Source organism: Rhipicephalus microplus, unplaced genomic scaffold, assembly GCF_043290135.1.
Source record: "Rhipicephalus microplus isolate Deutch F79 unplaced genomic scaffold, USDA_Rmic scaffold_18, whole genome shotgun sequence".
NCBI lineage: Eukaryota > Metazoa > Arthropoda > Arachnida > Ixodida > Ixodidae > Rhipicephalus > Rhipicephalus microplus.
In genome coordinates this window covers 693,173-715,410 of record NW_027464591.1, presented here as the reverse complement: position 1 = coordinate 715,410, position 22,238 = coordinate 693,173, and the positions used below count along the sequence as shown (strand labels likewise).

At 48.8% G+C, this 22,238-nt stretch overlaps 1 protein-coding gene across 1 annotated transcript; it reads left to right on the top strand.

The window, feature by feature from the left end:
* Positions 1-25: 25 nt before the first annotated feature.
* Positions 26-3,040, top strand: LOC142785129 (uncharacterized). Its single transcript, XM_075883570.1, has 2 exons — positions 26-376; positions 2,552-3,040. Exons 1-2 carry the CDS (start codon positions 170-172, stop codon positions 3,014-3,016), a joined length of 672 nt encoding a protein of 223 aa, XP_075739685.1. The 5' UTR covers positions 26-169; the 3' UTR covers positions 3,017-3,040.
* Positions 3,041-22,238: the final 19,198 nt, after the last annotated feature.

Genomic DNA, 22,238 nt, shown 5'->3' with positions numbered 1-22,238 from the left:
TTCTTTCGCTGCCATGAGCCACTTTTTAGGTGACCAAACGAAACAAAACAATGAGTGGAAACCAACCTCGTCATCCCCTGATGGATCGAAGACGCCGGTGAGTGATCATGGAACTCCTACAGGGCCACTCAGTGCAGCTGAAGCTGCTGCAACAGAGGACCTCACAACAATGGGCCGTTCCTTTCTGTCACCAACCAAAACCGTAGTGTCCCCGAGCCTCCAGCCAGTTGCTTACGCTAAGGACTTAGAGCCATCTGTCGACTTCAACGGGCCACCAAGAATAGTTCAGCCCCGCACATCGGAACCGGTAGCCGTAGCTCCACCCCGTGCACCTGTGGAAGCTCCTGCGAAGCTCAACGCGTACAAAAACTGGCGTGTAAGTATGCACACTGATTTTTGGCAGCATAACCCGCTTTCAATGCAGAACACGACTGGACACGTATGAGGAGGCATTAGTGTACACTTCTATGACAAGTTTCGGCGAAATTTCAATAGGTAGAGGAACAAGTAAGAAGGAGAAAGTTGCCAACGCGTTTGTAGCGGAAAGCAACAACTTATGCACTTGTTCGACAGACGCGCAACTGTTGTAGAGACGTGAAGACCTGTCCTACGTGGAGACTTGTGCGGCGGTTTTCATTGATTCAGGTATATATAGAATTAGCAGTTCTAGGATATATTGTAAGTGTGCCCTGAATGGTCTGTCCATTTCAGTGCGCCATATTGCTTTCAATCCGTCAAGCACAGGTGGGGTTTTCGAAAGTGACACGCTCGCATTTTCATGCAGCGTCTTTGGCTTCCGACCTGCGTTCCGCCAGCACGAGGAGACATCCCATGCTGGCGGAGTAATATATACCTTGCATGTTTTGGAGAATGTCGACTACAGACGATCAGTTGCATTTTCCGACGATTACATAAAAAAGTGCGACAGGACCCGTTTAGGATTTATGCTTACAGTTCCGTATGTTCGAGAATTGGCAGACTATTTAAAGTACTGAATACGAGGTGGCGGTGAACTATGGCGCTTGATGCCGAAAACATGCGGCGCCATCTCATCTACCACCAAATGCGATTTTCTGCCCACATGAAAGCGCTACAGCTGCAGAACGTTATCCTGCGGCTGCTACATGCAATCCTTCTGGACTTTAAAAATGGTACACTCTTTACAAATCGTGGCGGGAATACACGCCTGTAGGGAGGAAATCCGGTCAAATTATGCTTGCTTCTATATATATATGTACACACTCAGTTTGTTACGTGGATCCATAGTCATGTCTCTGAGGTAGCGGCCCTGTTTAAAGTGGCCTTCAGATTAGCCGTAACAGAGATTATCTGGGATTTTAAGTCATATTTTTCCTGGCTAGGCACGGCCTGCCATAACGCGTGACAGCCCATAGGGCAGCCTATTTGTATGCGGCCCTAATCAGGTTGGTGAAGAAAAGCAAACTAATTAGAAAACGGGCACTAGCAGATTCGCACAAAGCTGTGACATTAACCTACAAATTACACACATCACTGGAATCGAACTCGCAAACGCGTGCATTCGAAGCACACACCTTAACCATAGCATCACATCACCGCATGATCGATTGTAGTTTTTCGAGGGTATATATCAACCAGTGTAGTACGCAACGCCGTTCCAAGGAACGACGTTGGAAAAACTAGTTCCTTTTGGGAAGACTGAAGGAACGCCACCATTCCATTCCGAATAGGGGAACTGTAACGGCAACGTGTTACATATATGACGGAATGTCAGGGAGAATGACGTCCCTTTTATAAACGTTCTACTGCATGCAACTGCCGCACGCACGCACGCAGCGCACCACGCAGAGCAGGTAATTTATTTTTTTATTTATTTTATACTGTCAGCCCCGTGCTTGGGACCATTACAGGGAGGGTGTCACATAATACATAGTACTCACACAATAAAACAGTATTGAATAGCACATAGGAATAACAGATGAATAATTATCATCAGGAAAAGAAGGAACAAACAGCAGTGACTATGCCAATTAAAAATCGAGAAACGAATGTTTGCATCAGACGTTAGCAGCTATCATTGCATAGGTAGCTGTATAAAGCATCTTTAAAGTTGAATGGCATCCTTTGTTGCACAACCAAATCAGGTAATCTATTCCACATTTCTATTACGTCTGAAAAAAAGGAGAGGCGGAGAGCATTCGTGCGTGTGAAATTGCGTTTAATGGCTCTGAGCTCTGTTATGATTAAGACGATCACATTGCCTTCCAGGTGGCTGAAAATATTTACACAGCACCTTGACCCCTCTCCCCTTTTCCTACGCATGCGCACCAAAATCTTTAAATTGAGAACAATAACGTAAACGAGGTGACGTAGTTTTACAAGGGTATTGCATGAAGTTAGTTGGTACCTAAGTATATCTTATTCGTGGAGAGGAACTCAACAGGAGGTATAAAAGGAGGGCAGACAAGAGAGGACGTCTTTGTGAACCCTTTTGTTCTTCGTTCCCAGTTTCATTGTTCGAACCACTGCAATCTTGCACTTCATAGAACATGATTTCCACTCGACTTTTCAGGTACCAGCATCATCTGGTCTTTCACCATCGCCCCTTCCCGGAGATGAGCCAACCACCAAAGTCACGCAAGGTGGCCAGCCAGTTCCCGATGGCCGTCGCAATGTTGGTGGTTTTAAGATCACAAACTCCAGGGACGTCGCTATCGAACGTGCCATGGAAGCAACGCCTGCCACCCACAAAGACTGGGTGCCGTTTATACACCTCTACTTCTGCGTGCTTTGTATAATCGTCATGATCCTCGTGCTTTATTTAGCTATCGCCATTAAGCAGGGTTCCGAGGTGACGACGTTGGCTCTCACCGATCTGCCGAGCTACTACCCCGTGAGGCCGTTGCCGAACGTCACTGGCGACGCGTATCAGCACACAGGAGAAGAAGGCTTATCGTTGAAGTCCGAAGTGGCAACTGTAAGTGCTGTGGTCGTTGTGGAAGAAGTAGACGAAGCTAAGGTCAGGTTTGTCAGTTGAGTTGAATAAACTTTATTTGCCCAACGGTTGTTTCTGTGCCCGGGGCTAGGCTGCCAGGGACACATCGTTCGAGGAACATCTTTTGAGGTCCTCGGCGACGGCCCTGGCCTTCTGGACGGCCCAAACCTGGTCTTCGAGGGCCTCGCTGAGAAGGGCGGCTTGCCATCGCTAAGCAAGGTGCCCCATTTCGGTGGGTTCCTCAGTTGACGTCATCCTTTCTCGTGGCCTATCTTCATCTCTTTCGCATTGTCAAAGTATATGTGCCATATTGGCCCGTTCGTGGGCACACCACGGGAAGCCAGGTGACGGGTGCAGCATGGGCCATAAGCGGTGCAGATGGTAGGGGTTGCTGAACGTACCCGTCTGCAGCCTTCTCAGGTCCACCGCCTGCAACCTGTCCAGGCGCACGTGGGGTTGCCGAAATTTCTTCCGGTCTTTCCTATAGTACGCAAGCACGTCGTGGTACGTGGCAGGAAATTCTTCTCCATAGCAGTCGGCGCACCTCTGTTGTCTCGCCTCTCCCGCACCAACTTCAGTTGTTGCAGCAACGGACGTGGCGGGGGTGGTAATTTCGGCATTGCCAGTGCCTGTGGCCACCACCGTGCCTCGGCGGGTGCTCCTCCTAACCACGGTGGCGGCTACTCCCTGGGTGGCTGCGTCGCGGCGGGTAAGTTGCCTCGCGACGAGGTGGGCGCGCTCGTTATTGTTGAGTGAGATGCCGGTTAGTCTTTGGCTGTTGGCGTTGTTGCTGCTAGTTTTACGGCTGTTGTTGTTGATAGTTCCTCTGTTCCCCGTGTGAGTGGGAAACCACTTGAGGGCCTTGTCAGTAATCTTGCATGACGTGAAGTCCCCAGCTCTGGCGTTAAGCATGCGTGCCACCTCTTCGGACACCCAGCCTTTAATATAGCTCCGATTCCCTGATTTAGAATCGCTAATAATTAGGCTGTCGTCTGCACCGCTGTGGAGTACCGCTAAAGTTATGGCCATTTCTTCTGCAGCATCGGATGATGGCAGCCGTGCTGATGCCGTGACCCGAACTTTTCCTGTTGTATCCAGGACCGCCATAGAGAAAGCAGGTCCCTCTGCCGCCGACCGGACTCGCTGATGATGTTGCCGCTGTCGCTGCAGTCGTTGTCGTAGCAGTAGCAGTGGTGGTAGTGGTAGCGCCTCTACTACGCCTTGCTCGTTCATGGGTAGCGGTGGGGGTTCCGAGCATCCCCCATCGCCCCCGCCGGCTGACAGTGAATACCTGGCCGCATCGACGAAGAGGACACCCTCTTGGCTTCCATGCGCCTTCAGGATTGCTGCAGCTCTGCATTTGCATCGTTGCAAGTCGTGAACGGGGTGCATGTTCCTGGGGATGTTTTCTGTCAGTGTGGCGTCCCTGACTTCCGGCAGCAATGCTTCCTTCAGTCCACGCACCTCGTGATATCGAATCCCAAGCAGATCGACAATGCGTCTTCCCGTTCTTGAGCCAGACAACCTCTCGAGCTGCGCGATCCTCTGCGCTTCTGCTATCTCGTCGAGGGTGTTGTGCACACCCAGCTCCAGAAGCCGACGGGTTTCCGTGTACAGGAGCACACCCAGGGCTACCTTCAACGCTTGACGAATCGCCGCGTTCAGCTTCTCGATTTCGCTTCTGTTCCAGTCGGCATACGCGGCGACATACGCTATGGGGCTCAGCGCATACGCATGTATTAACTTCGTCACGTTGTGTTCCTTTAGCCGTTTCCTTTTTGTCGCTACCCGACGCACAAGGTGCGTTGCGGCAGCCACTTCCTTTTGCAGACGTGCTACCAGCTCGTGGTTCGCACCGTTCTCTTCCAGCCACAGGCCAAGCACTCGTATTTTGAACACCGTTGGTATTTGGGTCCCCTCATTCGTCATGACGCGGATGCCGAAACGACGGGCGTCCAGTACAGCCTGTGGGTGAGGTCCTTTTTTGCGTGGTCTATGCAGGAGTATTTCCTATTTATCGGTAGAGCAGACGAGTCTCGTGCCTTCGAGGTGCCGCTCCACGGCCCGGACGGCCTGCTGCATTCTCTCTCGCATTTCACCAACGCTCGTATTCGCTGTTGTCGACACGGTCACGTCGTCCGCGTAGATCGTGTGATTGATGCCCTCTATTGCGTCGAGACGGTCCGGTAGTGCGATAATGATGAGGTTGAAAAGCAAGGGAGAGAGCACCGAGCCCTGTGGTGTACCCGCACCCCCCATGTCAACTGTTCGTGGTGGGGCACCGTCAACCTTCACTGTCACCTTGCGTCTGGTCAGGAAGCTGCTGACGTACCGGTAGAACCGTGAACCAAGACCTAGTTGGCTGATCTTGTCCAAAATGGCAGCATGTTTTACTGTACCGAAGGCGCTTTTGAGGTGTAACTCGAGCAGGGCGCGCACGTGCGTGCTTGGTGCGTTAATGACCTGTTCCTTGATTTGCAGCATAGCATCCTGCGTCGAAAGTCCTTTGCGGAAGCCGATGATGTGAGTGCCGAAGGCATCCCACTTCTCGAGAAACGTCGTCACCCTGTTGAGGCAGGCGTGCTCCATGACTTTCGCGACGCAGGACGTCAGAGATATTGGCCTCATATTTCGAACCTCAAGCGGTTTACCTGGCTTGGGTATTAGTATGACATCCGCTGTCTTCCATTCTTGTGGAATACGGCCTTCCTTCCAGCATGCATTGATATACTGACGTAGCTTCTCGATGGCGTCATCATTCAGGTTCCTCAGAATTCGGTTGGTGATCTTGTCAGGACCGGGCGCCGATTTAGTCTTCAGTGGCTAGAGGACTGCTCTAATTTCCTGCATGGAAAATTTCGCATCTAGTTCCTTGTTGGGAACGCCACAGTATTCCATGTGACTCTCGCCTGCCGGGCGAGTGAGGTGCGTCTGGATGATATCCTCCACGAAAGCCTGCGGGTCGTCTTTGTACTTGTGTCGCAGCTTGGCCATCTGGACACGAGTCGCCGTTTTAGTGCTGGTTGGATCCAGCAGGTGCCTGAGAATCTTCCATGTGCCTCCTGCACTCATGTTTCCATCTATCGTATCGCACAGCTCCTGCCATTCCTGTTCGCACAGTCGAACGCAGTGGGCCTCAATCGCTCGGTTGATCTCGGCAATCTTCTTGTGTATCTTCCTGTTCAGTTTCTGCTGACTCGCTCTTTGCTGCATATATTTCTTGGCCTCTATAAGATGTGCAAGCCAGCTGTCCACCCTGGACGGCTCGGGAACGCTGTCGTCGACGCTTCCGCAGGGTCTGTCGCTACCTTCAGGCTCTTTTCGCCTGTCTGATCATTCTATTTCTTTTGTAGCTTTTTCTACGTCCGCGAGTAGTTCCCTGCACCATTCCCCGATATCCTCGATCGGGCCTTCCTGCTTCTCTCGCTCTCTTTGCTCTCGAATCTTGTCTCAGTCCACGACTCTAGCTTTTTGGCAGCCGTCCATTTTGCCTCTATCCTCTCCCATTGTCATGCACAGGACTCTGTGGTCGCCCCTCAGATCCTCAAAGGTGTTCGACCAGGTGATCGCGCCCGCGTCTGACCAAATGGAGAGATAAAGGGACGTGTCGCGGCACACGCCCTGTCCAATCCGGGTGTGCGAAGCCGGTTCATTGAGTAGAACCAAGCCAAGCTCGTCCACAAGTTCGGCCAGCCTCTTCCCTTTGGGCGAGTCGGCTCCATATTCCCATTGCGTGTGCGGTGCATTGAAGTCTCCGAAGATTAAGAGGGGACTGGAGGCGGCCTTCGTCATCGCTTCGCGAAAAAGGGTGCCAAAGTTGTGCGTGAGGCCCCTTTTTGAAGGGGGGCTGTACACGTTAAGCACGAATAGGCCGTTCTTCTGGTTTCCAATGCAGGGCACGACCTCAATCAGGTTGTGGTCTATGTCCAACTCCTCGCTGGTATCAAGTGAATGGTCAATAAAGGCCGTCCCTCACTTAACTAGCGTACACACCTTTATGTGCTTCCGCGTGCATTCACACGGAGAGTTACATGCCACATAGCCTGGTAGCTGAGCCTGGTCGAAAGGTTCTTGCAAAGAAGTCACGTCGGGAAGTTTGCTTTTCGAGAGAGTTTTCATATATTGCACCATTGTAGCTTTTTTGTTTTTGAAGCCCCTACAGTTCCATCGCCAGACGATGCGTCTGCCGACAAACTTGCGGGACGCAGCCATGGTTGCTATTCCAAGGCGTTGGGGGAACGCGACTGTCCGTGCGTCCCTCCTTTTTCAGTGTGGGTGGTGTTGACATTGCTGCTTCTGTTGAGAATGACCGATGCGTCCCCTCCCAATTCGTCGTGGCCTTGTCCCTGTTTCTGCAACTGCGCCATCCCGCGTTCCAGATATTCGATGCACTTATTCACGGCCGCAAGTTGGTTATTGACCGTGGCATACTGTGCGTTCCTTTCGGCGTCAGACTCGATCAGCCGAATTAGGAGCGCCTCAAACGGCCGCTCTGTCTTGTTGGTTAGTTTGTCTACCATTTCTTCGATCACGTCTATCTTTCGGCCTGCCGGTCGTGCCCGCTTCGGCTCTTGCGTGTGACTTTCAGCGCCATCAAAATATTGAGAATCGCTTGGGCTCTTACACAAAGCCCACCGCCACCGGCGCTTCATATTCACCTCCAAAGACCATGTCCGTGTCCCCGTCTCCTACTGCTGAAGTTGTGTCGCGTTCATCGGCAGCTCCATGGGACAAGGAGGCGCCAGAGGATGGGGTCTCTGCGGGGTGTCTTCCCATTCGCTTGAGAATTTCGTTCAGTGCCTGTTGTAGCTCCTCAATTTTCCGCGTTGATTTTTCATTCTGCTTTCTGGCCTTGGCCAACTCTTCTCTAAGCTCCCTATTCTCTTTCTCCATGTTTTCCATCCTCGCTGCCAGGCCGGGGTCGGCGGCTGCCCGCGGGCGGCTGGAGAGAGGGTGCCCCTGTGCGGAGTCCACCATTTTACCCGTGACTACGTCACGCCAGATGATTTTGCGTGGCCCTTTCTGTTTCCCACCAGGTGTGGCCCCTCCTATGTCTTGTTGGGGATGGTGTCGGTTCTCGCTGCGGCTTCTGCTCCGACTCCGACTTCTGCTCGTACTACAACTTTTGCTCCATCTTTTTACCGGCGAGGGGGATCCGGATCTGGTCGAACGACCCATGAACTGTTGGGAGCGGGTTCTGGATCTCGAGCGACTAAGGTGGCCTCCTTCCAACGCACCAGCATTGCTATCCGATGGTGACGGGGTTCGCTCTTGGAAGTCTCTGAACCTGGCCTTCCACCTTCTCTGCTTCACTATGTGCGGCACCTTGTATTTGGCCTTGCACATCCGGTCAGCCGTGGGGTGCGCCTCACCACATATTCGGCACTGGGGCGTACATTCGTGTCCATTGATGGGGTTCTTTAATCCACAAATTGGGCACAGTTTGATATCTGGTCTTGGGCACACGTCAGGTCTGTGGCCGAGTTTGCCACATTCCTTGCAAAAGTCTATCTGTTTCCAATACAGAGATACTCTTATCATAACGCTATTGAAGTAAACCCACGAAGAAACTCGGTTTCCTTCATAGAGCGGTATCACGTTTGTCGTACTACCGAGCCTCTTCGCATACGTTAGAGAGGGGTTTCTTGTGTTCACCAGTGTTTCCACCAGCTGATCTTGATTATATTTAAGAGGTACATTGCCTATGATTCCTCTTGTCATATTTTCAGGCGCTGAAACATATGCGTTCGTTTCGTATTTCTTTCCGTTGATAGTCAAAACCTTCATCTTGGCGATTTTCGTCGCTGTGGTTTCCTCCGGTGTGCTTATAACCAAAATGTTTTGCGTGGGGTTGGGGCAGATTGTGATCATCTCGTCGTCGCCCACTCCTGCTCCGTTGCGTATCGCCTAATCAAGACTCGCACCGCACGTGCTCCCTATATTGTCGCGACGTCAAGACAGAGATCGTACTTGAAGACGCTGACAAAACAGCAGCGGGTCGGTCTTTTTATTAACCACGCGCGAGAGAGAGTTCCTCGTCTTTCTCGTTGTTGCGTTCTGCATAAATGCGTGCAGATGCGCGTATACGCTGTCGCCTTCGCCTTTTTCGCGGGACGCACGTGACAATATTCAGCCCATCCCTCGGTCGAACAATTACTTTGATATCGTCCCTGGGCAGTCTGGGCATTTTGCTTGCTCGTAGAACCTTGCTGACAATGCTTCGGCGGCCTTGGCGCATCGGGCTTGGTGAACGGGCGTATTCTTGTCTTACCACCTTGTTTTGGTTCGCGCGTCCTCTTTTTTTTTTCGTGTAACTTCAATCCAGCCATCTGCAACGCTGTCAGCGTCATCGTCTTCACTCGTGAAAACGCTTCTTGTTTGTTCAGTTTTGTGGTCCGTGGCTTTCCCTGTCCCTGCCTCATCTTCATTCATCTCGGCTGTTCTTTCAGTCTTCGAGTTAGACGTGGTATGCGCCAGGCTCAACTACCGTTAGGCCTAGACGCTCACTCGTATAGTTCTTGCAGTTTACAAGCCTTAAAGCTCGTAAAGCTCACGCTCACCCAAAAAGCTGGTATCCATGGGTTCGCGATGACTTGATCTGTCCGATTGTGTGCCACTTTCAAGGGTAGAGTTCGAAAAACCTCCGGAAACATTCACAAATCGACGGAGCCTATGTTACATGCGTTTGCTCCCACTGGCGACCGTAGCGCCTCCTTTGTCAGTGACGATGAGGACAATCACGATGTAATGACGCAACTGAGACAAAAGAATCAGGTAGCCACAGCCACAGCGTCTGAGAAAAATGTTACAGACGTCCATGACACCCTGGCCAGGGTTGAAAAGCTTCGAAACTCTGATGCCACGTCTCTGTCCCGAGCTTGAAAGTACAGCCACCACCACCCCTTCGAACGTAGAGTTGATTCGTGTGGCCGATTGCAACATGAGTTTTTCTCAGGGAATGCTCAGTCAGCCATTTCAATTAGACGTCGTGCTTTTTTTTTACCAAAAGTACCTGATTATTTCATTTACTGATTCGGCCATATCAAAAAATAAAACGTTTTGCGTGGGGTGATTCTGAAAGTTACCGGTTGCTAAAGGACCGTTAGTTTGCAAAATACAGCATCCACATTGTTTATAGAAGAGAACCAGAAAAATGCTTGCATTGTTTATTTGTACGCATCATATACTTCAACAACTCTCTCAAATCAGTGCTGAGATCGCATGGTGTTGTCTTGATGAACACCTACATGTGTTACCTTATCAGCACCTTCATGGTTTCAAGATCGTTTAGGAATTCTCTCATGTCGAATCGCACCCCACTTTATTCTACCATACTGAAATTTCGAAAGCTGGCGATTTCATTTATTACCTTCGCAACTGTACCCCGCAGATCTCCGAAGTTCGTCGATTTCGAATTTGAATGCATACCAAATGTTGGCGGGCAGAACCATCTCGTTACGTTAATTTTAGATTTATATTTCATTGTTGAGAGAGCTGGGGAAGCAAAAAAAAACAACGGTAAAAGATAGATGAAGAATGGCCGCCTCACGCACGTCTAATTTTTACCATGCACTGGTGTTTGCTACGCTGGGGCAAGTTCTATTGATAAAAAGAGCGAACTGATAAGGAGCGTCATCTTAGAATGCGTACTGACGCCTCTTTTTGTCATTGAAATACGCGTAGGCGAGTCTCTGAGCATGGCATCTGTGCTCCTCGCATGACGCTGATAATTCCGTTGAGAAAGCCTACGAGGTCCTGTAGAAGACATAAGGGGACACTTTGCGGCAAGGACCGCACGTTGAATAGTTGGCTAAGCAGGGCACTTTGGAGTCATTGTTGGCAAACGTTGTGTTATAGATCTGATATGTCAGGATAGCACTCGATTTAGAAAGAAATTTGCGTTTAATGGTAGAACAGAGTTAACAAACATTGAGATCCCGCAGCCTCCTGAATCACATTTTATGGCTGCGGTATCCAACGATTTGAACCCGGCAAGCCTTATTTGCCGTGCTAATATGTATAGTATCGCTTGTCTCAAGAAGTCGTAGCCCTGACATTTTCTGTGTATTACCGGAAATGGCACAGCTTTATGAAGTAATATTTTGCTTTGAGGCCGTACGTACCTTTGCACACGTACGCGTTCATGTACCAACCAGCTTACCTCGAGTAAATAGGGAACAAGCTACCACGCAGTGAGACAGGGCCCTGTAATTCAGAAAAATGTACCTTGATATTTGGCACCATACGTCGGGCCCCCATCTCAGGTTGTCAAACCTTCCGGCGGCGTGGTTTTGAGACGTTGAACCGTAACAAATATTGATGCTATAGAATTAAAGAGCTTGTTTCACAGAAATTCTTCGGTTGGCATCAGTGTCTGCATGGGCGTAGTTGTTTGTGAGCGAAAAATCACCTTAAGCGCGACCTAAAAGTTCAAGGACGCAAATAAAATAAATAATTGTGGGTAGAAGTGAGGATCGTACATATGCCGCTTTCGTGGCAAGCAGGCGTTCTACCACACAGCCATGCGCCTGCTCAAATACACAGTTAAAGTACCTTCCTCTGCTTGGACATCCAAAGAAAACAACCTTCATGTTTTATGGGCACGCGTCATACAGAATTCAAACGGAAACCTGTAATATGGCAGTAATATTGCTTGGTACAAGCGTGCATTGCTATCGGCCGTCAGAACATGTCCACTTAATGAACATAACCACTTAATGGTTTAGAGCCAGCAACCGATAACAAACACACACGCTACGGCGCATATTCTCTTAGGACCATGTGGTGGGTCCATAGCAAGTTCGAAGAAATTTCACGTGGATAAGTGCTCGTCATCTAAAGCATGCCACCCGTTATACATAATGCAGCCATCTGTGAATACTTTCTAGACACAAGCAGCTTTCACCTTTATGAATTACATTGCAGTAATCTACAATTTGAACTTTTTTTGTAACATCAAACAATTGAAGTACGCACAAAGTCGTTGAGGCACGCACTAGAGACAAGATATTGATATCGCATCCAACACTTGAAGATGTAGATTAAGGTCCCCCAATTTTCCCTTTCACGGGTATACCGTTTTCTTAATTTAAAAAAACACAGTTGATCCCTCCGTAAAAGGAATCGGTTTAGCCAGAAAATAAAATGTATCTCTTTAGAAGTAGTTGAATGTAAAGGTTCATCTTCAGTGACACCTATTTAGCATGACACTGCGTAGAAAGAAAAGAATTGGCAGATCCCACGTATAGTGGGAATTGCTGATTTGCGAAGCACGAAGGAGGAAGGTTGATATGTCACTTTAAAATCAGCACAGCATTACAAAGCGGAGGTAAATTATGCCTTACACGACTTTCATGTCATGATTATCACGTTTAGACGGGCCATTTATTGTCGTCATCTATTCACGTCCCATGATACCAAATTTGGTATATGCAGTGCTAGTGAAATGGCCGTGAGTGGGCTATGAGTATAGCATATAGTCAAGTTTTACATGGCATGAATATCATTATTATCATGTTTGGACGTGTCACATACCTTCGTCGTCCATTAACGCACCGCAATACCAAACTTGGTATATGTGAAGCTAGCGAAACGGCGGTGCACACACGCAACATTAACGCGCGCGCACGCTGCGCGCAGCGACGCTACTCTAGCAAAACGCGAGAACTCTATAGTCCGACCATGGACGCCTGGAACGACGTTACCCAGACAGCACCGCGTCTGTTTTGCTTCGTGACGGAAGGACGCCAGGCGCGCTCAAACGCGCATGCGTCAAAGCAACGCAGCGCGCCTTGCGCCTGCGAGTATATGCCAGGCTAATCGGCACCTGGCGTGGAGTCGCCGGCGTGACGCGACGAAACGAACGCCGACGTGCACGCGCCCCGGGTCACGTAGAAGTCTTTTGGCGTCTTGAGTGTGGCACGAATCATGTTTTTACATGACACACATCTCATGATTATAATGTTTATACCAGTGACATACCTTCGCCTTACATTCAAGTGACGTAATACCAAATTTGGCGTATACGAACCCAGCGAAACGGCTGCGAGCACTTCATGAGTGTGGCATGTAGTCATGTTGTTACATGACACGTATGTCATGATTATCATGATTGGACGTGTTATTTACATGTCATCCGTTGACATAACGTAATACCAAATTAGGTACATGTGAAGCTAGCGAAATGGCAGCGAGCGCATCACGAGCGTAGCGTGTAGTCATGTTCTTAAATGACACGCATCTCATGATTATCATGTTTGCATCAGTCACATACCTTCGTCATCCATTCCCGTCCCGTAATACCCAATTTGGTGCATGTGAAGCTAGCGAAACGACCGCGAGCACATGAGTGTGGCATGTAGTCATGTTGTTACATGACATGCGTCTCATGATTATCATGCTTGCACCAGTCATATACCTTCGTCATCCATTCACGTCACGTAATACCAAATGTGTTGTATGTGAATAGGGAAACGACAGCAAGTGTACCATGATCATGTAGCGAAGTCATGAATCAAGACTTACATGGTTTACATGACATGCATGTCATGATTTCTACGTTAGGGTCTGTCACTTGTGTTCAAAGTGCAGTCATTTTATAATATGCCAATTTTGCGACATGTCATGTGAACAAAACCACCGCAAGAGCAACAAGACCATGAAATGTATATCATGACATTTATGACATGACATGACAGTCATGTTATGACTAGTCAGTTATACTCGCCATACAGTCATGTTATGCCATGCCAAATTCGGTATTTATAGCACTAACGGAACGACCAGGAGAGCTAAAAGCCGTAGGCGGCTAGATAGATAGATAGATAGATAGATAGATAGATAGATAGATAGATAGATAGATAGATAGATAGATAGATAGATAGATAGATAGATAGATAGATAGATAGATAGATAGATAGATAGATAGATAGATACGCTCAATATCGCCGAAGTTCTCTAAGAAATGCTTCACATTTACCATAAAATTAGCTTTTACATTGAAAAAAGTATTGAACAGAGTCGAGCGTTGCGGTTGGTGGAGAAAGTGCAGCGACAGAGAAGTGTGTTGGGAGTGGGCGGAGGAGCCGACAGGTGCGTGTGCTGGGGCGAGCGTGCTGCGTGTGATGGTCAGAGTGACGTCAGGGTGCATCTGCGACAGAAGCATGTGAGGGGAGCGTGATGGGAATGTGCAGCTGCGGCTTAACCCGCTTGGCAGAGCTCCGACATCTGTGGCGAGGAGAACGCGTCGCGGCACGTTCGTACAGACGCACGTACGTACGTCATGGCTCGCGTGGGTCAAAAAGCTGCTGCGCATTTAAAAATGAACACAAAAGGCACTAAAAACGGTGATGTTGTCTTTCTGACTAGCCTTCGTTCTTTTGAGCTGCCACTGTAAGACATCCATATATCATGAAACATGAACACAGAAGGCACTAAAAACGGTGATGTTGTGTTTCTGACTTGTCTTCGTTCTTTTGAGCTGTCACTGTAAGACATGCATATATCATGAAACCCAGAGCACTTTGAATGAGATGAGATTGATAATAGCACCGTAGTATAGCAGTGCTACTACATATGTCGGAAGTTTCTCTGTTAAATACAAAAGGGGTGGGTGGAATTCCCCCAGAAGAGCTCTAGAATATTTGTCGAACATTACGTAAAACTGCTATGATGCTTCTGGCCTTTTGCTTTCGACAGAGGCGCCAGCGTGGCAACGCGTTTCTTTTTACAACTAAACCCGTTACCACACCATTGACCATTTTTGGCTCCGTAGTTGTCCACCGCCACTCTCACCAGTGTCCTCCATATCACTCGAAATGAAAAAATCGCAGCATATGCATGGAGTGAATGATAATGAGTGGGGTGAAGCGTTCATTCGTCCGTGTGTCTGAACGTGCGAGCGGGCTGATGGACGCATGGATGTACGGACGAACGGAAGCATGGATGGACAAACGCATTGACGGACGTTCTTCCAGCACCCGTGTCGACGCCTGTTTCAACCGGGTCAACGCCTTGAGCACCACTGCTGCTTCGCATCCCATCACGGTTTCCTTCAGGGAGATGGTGAATATTTTTCGACTTTCTCACTGTAATGTTACGTGCACCGACACGCCCAACTGTCAATTCAAACGCATGTACGGGGGTAGCGTTTCATTGTTCCTTTTGTTGCCTAAAAGATATTGACTTATAACAAAAATGTAAATTCGATGCTTGTTAAAAGAGAGAAACCAGATAAGAATGAAAGAATAACAACGTCCATTTAAAACACATTGACTCATCTTTACATATTACTGTTAGCACGACTACTTCCACTTTCAATCACTCGAGCCCACTGTGTCGTGTCGCAATTGTGTACGTAACTTTGCGTTTAAATACAGATAATTGCCACCTCACTACCTAATACTTTTATGAACTTTGTATTGCGAAGCAGACAGCCTACGAGTAAGCACATGCGAGTAACTGGGTTTGTTCTACATCAGTGCTACAATGTTTATGTACAGATATCACGCGTACTGTTAAAGGGAACACTAGCGTAGCCGCCATACTTGGATTTAAATCTTGCAAAATCGCAGTGGCTCAAGTTTACGTAAAACCACCGGTGATCGAGAGTTTCACTCCTTTTGACAGACTTGGGCCATGCATGAACATTTGATGCGCTGTGCGAGGGTCGGGAAATGAACGGTGCCCCTTGTAGTGTTTTATCTAATAGTGGACCACTCGTGCTGTAAATTTGGGTGCTTTGTTATCGCAATATATGCCATTGAATTATTCGTTACAATATCAATGAGAACCAACACAAAGTGATACCAGTATTCTACATATATACACCACAAAGTAGAAGGGGGGAGGGGGGGAGGCCACTGTTGTAGCTCAGTTGGTAGAGCATCGGACGCGTTATTTCAAGGTTGTAGGTTCGGTCTCTTCCAACGACAAGTCATTTTTTTGTCCATTTCTTTTTCTTCCCATTTGCATTGATGTGACAGCTTATAAGATACCCTCTACATTCATTGACCTGTCGTATTTCTCAATAATACTGCGTCTATCAAAAACAAAAACAAGCTTGTAAGTTGGCACTTCTAAACCACGATATCAAAAACACGTTTATAAGTTATTTATCAATTAACTCATTTGATACGATGCAAAGACACTTTACCGGGTGACGACTGAATCTAAACACTGCTTTAAGCTTTGAAGATCAGTGTACATGTCAACGCTCCGAAAATATCGCTTGTTTTTTGTAGTGGTCTGGTCCCGGACAATGCGCTGAAACAACATGTCAAAAGTACACATTAAAAACTGCCGCATATACGTTTTTATTACTGTTTTTGGCAGGATATTACGTATGTAAAAGTATGCTGCTCGCCATTTGGTCTGGCTATAAATGAAACACGTGGATCTATCTCTTCAGCTTTAGCCTTGTCATATACCCAGAGATGTCGCAGATGGGTTGTTCGTCCGTCGTAGTGCTGCAGCGGCTGCCTCGCTCACTTGCTTGCGCGTCACACTGAGGAAGATTTGCTCTAGTGAAGTGTCGGTGATATAGAAGTCCTGCAGCTTGAAGCGCTTCTTTATCCTTGCCATGCGGGTGAACATCTCGCTCCAGAGCATCTGAATCCGGGATACCCGGAACTCAAGCAGTCCCTGCACTCCAGAAAAGAAGCAATGCAGCTCTTTGAAGTTCGATACTATTGGCACAAAAGTGCTCCCGTTTCTGATTTTGTGTCAACGACCCGTTCGTTACACGCCTAACAATTGCCTAGCACAGGTTGTGCCGAGATATCTCGGAAAGTTCCCAAATTATTTAGAATCCTGCGATACGATTACGCGCACATTGCTAATGATAGAGTTTATCCTAGGATTAATGCAGCCACCAACAATGCTCCGGGAATATTTCAGGTTACAAGCATGAATGCCGACCTGCTTTACAGGCATTTATGCTTGTGAATACAAAATACATTATGGTTGTGCACCGTGTCGAAGGCCTAACGCCGCCAATATTTCCTCGCGAGCATACGTCGATCCCAGACCCAACATTGATGTCGACCAGTGACATTGATGTCGACCAGTAACCTCGGTTGTCAGGACACATGGTGCGCAGCAGTGTAAACGCTACTCAATGTTATGGGTCGCGTGCCCCCTTCTGGCATTTGTGTATATGAAATGTCGCTACCATCGATTGCATACCAGGCGTCTGCCACCAGCTCCTTCACTTCCTCCGTTGCCGCCGCAACAAAGTGATCCTGCTACCCTTCCTCTGGTTCTCTTTTACTTCACTGTACGCCTTAGAGCTAATTAGATCACTTGACGATCGATGATGTTGCGCGCCGTTACGCATTCAGTATCAATATTTTTCTTGGCCCAAGTTCAACAATAATTGTTTTCTCCGACGTCACAATCGCGTGGCATTATCTGATTCATACAATCTTTAAAAGCGCTCCTTCATGACAAAATGGTTTTTAAAGAATACGAAATATAAAACAACGCATTTTCGTTAGAAGCATTTTGTAATGCGTGGCAGATTCTTAAAATTGCACCAGGGGTCAAAACGTGCACATTTAAGAAGTACGCAGCTGCGCCGGTACGCGTGCAACCTTACGGACTTATTATCAGGTATTTCGGAAAATTTAAATCGAAAAAAATATGTCGTAGAAGGCACTTTGAAGCAGAATTTGCTGTAGGCATTCTAGGATTCCTTGGAACAATCAGCCATACACCTTCAAGTATTTCTCTCTAGAAGTGTGCTGAAGCAAAGCTATACAGCGTTCTCCAGCTTTTCTGCATGAACGCATGTACAGCTGTCAGCACCTTTACCTTGAACGCTCCGGCGCGTGTCCTCAGCTTGCTTGGACTGAGGTCAACACCACCAAGCGTTGAAAATGATATTGTTACACAAGGCGAGGTGAATTAATGGGGGCTTTAAATGGGCCCTGAGTCCGCGATCACCGTATAATGATGATGATCTCCACCGCCATGGCTCGTACCCACTCAGAGGGATCGCAGTGGAGGCAACGTTGTCTTCATTCTCTACCCGCGCTTCCCTTGTTTTTCCTGGTAGTGATACTTCTTATCATTCCTCCGGTCTCAGACGAAGCCCTCTGGGCGAGTCATTCTTGCATCCTCCGTGTAAACGGCTTCAGGCGGGCAACATGCGTCACCTTTGTCTTGCTTGAACGTCGGCCACTAGTGGTGACACGTGCAATTTCATAGTTGACCTCGCTGAAACAATGAAGTATCACGAAAGAACCGGCGTAGTGTGCCAGTAGCTTTTGGTTCAAGCCACGTCTGCGCATTGGGGTCCACACCCACACTAGATCAACGGGGGCATAGGTTACATGCCTGTGTTGACTGTCGTAGCGAGTTTTGGAGGACTCTTGCGCTGCCAGTGTACGTAGGCAGGCAAGTCGACGTGTCTCTTCCGCACGACACAAAGTTTCCGCAATTGTTAAATCGTCATGGACGACAAAAGGAAAGATAGTGTCCAGCGTATGTCGAGGTGAGCGAGCGTAGAGCAGATAGAAAGGGCTGTAGCCTGTCGTTTCGTGTTTCGACGTGTTGAAGGCGTACGTGACGAATGGTAAAACTTCATCCCAGTTTTTGTGGTCGGAGGCGACGTACATTGACAACATGTTGATCAACGTTCAGTTTGTGCGCTCGGTGAGGCCGTTAGTTTGTGGATGATACGCAGTTGAGTGTCGGAACTTGAGGCACACAAATGAAGTAATGATTCGACAATATCAGCGGTAAATTGTCGTCCACGGTCACTTATTATCACGCGAGGAGGTCCGTGTCGGAGGATGACTGAATTCAACAGGAACTCCAAAACCTGGACTGCCGTGGCGGATCATAAGGCAGCCGTCTCGCAGTACCACGTCAGGTAGTCGGCGCATACAATTATCCACCGGTTACCTTTTGAGGAGCGTGGAAATGGTCCCATCAGATCGATGCCGACCGTATCAAAAGGGGAACCGGGAGGCTTTACAGGTTGCAGGTGACCAACTGGATCCGAGGAGGGCCGCTTGTGGCTCTGGCACTGCATACAGCTGGCCACGTAGTTCTTAATTGTCTTGCTCATTTTCGGCCAATAGAACCGCTCTTTCGTGCGACTAAGTGTTCGTGCGGTGCCTAGATGGCCAGAGGTGGGGTCATCATGCGTGAGACGCAGAACAGACGTTTGGAGAGACGCAGGAACAACTAGCAGAAAGCGGGCGCCCGTCGTAGAGAAGTTTCTCTGGTAAAGAAGACCATTTTGGACGCAGAATCGGCCTTCGCTTAATGAATTTCTCGCTCCAGGGAAGAGAGCTTTCAAGCTTGGGTCATTACGCTGCTCAGCGGCGAAGGTCACGGCATCGGGAAAGCCAGACGACAGCGAAGCGATAAGGTGGTCAAAGTTATCGCCTTCACAATCTGTCGATGGTAGCGGCATTCTGGAGAGGCAATCCGCATCAGCGTGTAGACGGCCGGTCTTGTATGAAATGGTGAAGACATGTTCTTGCAAACGAATGGCCCATCGTGCGAGGCGGCCGGATGGGTCACGAAGGTTGACCAGCCAACACAGGGAATGGTGATCTGTGACGATAGTGAACGGGCGACCATAGATGTATGAGCGAAACCGTTGCATGGCCAAGACTACCGCTAATCATTCCTGTTCGGTCACTGTGTAGTTGCGTTCAGGCTTGCTTAAAGAACGACTTGCGTACGCCACAACGTGTTCCTTCTTGCCAGAACGCTGAACGAGAACAGCACCGATACCGATGCCACTTGCGTCTGTGTGAATTTCCGTGGGCGACGAAGGATTGAAGTGCCGAAGAATTGGCTGCGAAGTTAACAAACACTTCAGCTTGTGAAAAGCGGCATCGCACTCGGAGGTCCACTGAAATGGGCTGTTCTTGTGTAGAAGGCTCGTCAGGCGGTGAACGACATCCGCAAACTTGGGTACGAACCGGCGGAAATGCGAGCAGAGCCCAATGAAGCTACGCAGTTGTTTTACAGATTTAGGACGCTCGAATGATTCAACGGCCGCTGTCTTTTGCGGGTCAGGTCTAATGCCATCTTTGTCGACGAGATGTCCTAACACCAATGTCTGTCGCTCGCCAAAGTGGCACTTTTTTGAATTCAATACAAGGCCAGCTTTTTCAATGCAGCTGAGCACGAGGTCTAGGCGAGTGTTTTGCTCCTCAAACGTACGGCCAAAAATTATGACATCATCAAGGTAACACATACATATATGCCATTTTCAACCACGCAATATAGAGTCCATAAATCTTTCGAATGTCGCAGAAGCATTACATAATCCGAATGGCACAACGCTGAACTCGTAAAGTCCGTCGGTCGTAACAAATGCCGTCTTTTCTTTGTCAGCTGCGTGCATCGGAATTTGCCAGTAACCTGATCTCAGGTCGACAGATGAAAAGTAGGATGTGGAATGCAGGCAGTCTAGAGCGTCATCGATGCGCGGCAGTGGATAGACGTCTTTCTTGGTAACAGAATTCAGTCGGCGGAAGTCAACGCAAAATCTCCACGTACCATCCTTCTTCCTCACTAGAATGACGGGAGCAGCCCACGGACTCGCCGATTCCTGTATTATTCCCTTTTCCAGCATCTCTTGAACTTGCTCGTTGATGATCTTGCGCTCCGATGATGCCACTCGGTAAGGTTTCTGCCTAACGGGATGCGCCGATTCGGTGTGGATCTGATGACGTATCCGGGACGCTGGGATTAAGGGCCTTTGGCTGTGTTTAGAAAACTCGAACACTTTCGAGTGCTTAGAGAGAACGTCGAGCAGGGTATGACGTTCGCTTTGGTCAAGTGACTTGCTGACCATATGTAGCAATTGGGCGTCTTCTGAACCTTCTAAGCCTAGATGTTCATTTTGGCTTGTAGCATCAACAAGCGCAACCAGCGTCGTACATGACTCGGGTCTAAATACTGCAAGTTTCACGCCACCTGGCAGAATTGCAGGCTTCATGGAACTGTTCATAGTCCACACACCTGCCCGTCCATCAACGACTGACACTATACAAAGGGGAATGAGAATGTTCTTTTTCAGGCATGCCGAAGGAATTGGTTCGAGCGTGGCGTCAGACGTGCCACAGTTGTTACTGGAACATGTCACAGGAACACACACAGCAGAAAATGCAGGAACGACTGTATCCACGGAGACGAAAAAGATGCATTCCTCCGGACAAGAATTTTCCAAGAGCGCCGTTGGGAAAGTACCGTGTATAGAAAGATGTCCGCTTCTGCAGTCTACAGTTGCCCCACATTCACACAAGAAGTCAATACCCAAGATAACGTCATGTGTAGACCGCGGAATAACCGCGAATTCTGCGCAAAACACCTCGCCACACAGCGAGACGTCCACAGTACAATATCCCACCGGACACAACACGTCACCACTTACACCACGAAATGTCACCCCACGGTTCAGGCAAAACATCACTTTTGGTCCTAGCAGGTTCTTAAAGTTTACACTCATCGTCGAGACTGTCGCGCCTGTATCCACAAGTGCCATAGTAGCCACTCCATCGACAACTACACGAACTTTGTTCTTCAACATAAACGCTGACGGGGGTATATCTGTAGATAGCACTTGTGATCTTGCGGCTTCACCCCCACTGGCCGCACCGACTAGTTTTCCGGCGGCGGTGTACGTGCGCGTCACCGTGGCGACGGTGATCGTGGAGCACGGGGAGCGGGAGGTGGCGTCCAACTTCGATCAGAGGCCGGCTAGGGGTAGCGTGACCCGGTAGGTGCGCGTGGTTTCCGTGACGTGGAGTGCGGATAGTCGAAATGTTGGTGATACAAAGGCCAAGACTGTCGCTGATATGGGCGGTGGTCACAAAAACGTGCGATATGACCCGGGACGCCACAGTTGTAGCATACCGGAATCGGTCGAAGGGCACGTGGCTGCCCAGAGTAACGACTCCTCTCGGAAGGCATGGGATAGTGGTGCCGCCCTTCAGGGGCACTGTAGGCAGGCGATGTTGGGTAAACAGGCGGGCGAAAACTTCGTTCGTAGTTGGGAGTTGGATGACGGGGGAATCGAGCCTGCCGTGTGCCTTGATATTCATAAGCGTCTTCAGCGTTGATCGATGGTTGCCATGGTGGAAGAGAAACAGGAGTCCGCACACGTTCTGGTTCGTTTACGTACACATCCTGAAAATCGCTGGGGCGATGATAGGTCTGCTGAGATTGAAGCAGCTCTTCTCTGACAATCTGCCGTATGGTCAAAGCAAGCTAGTTAGGCGGCACTGTTTCAACACTA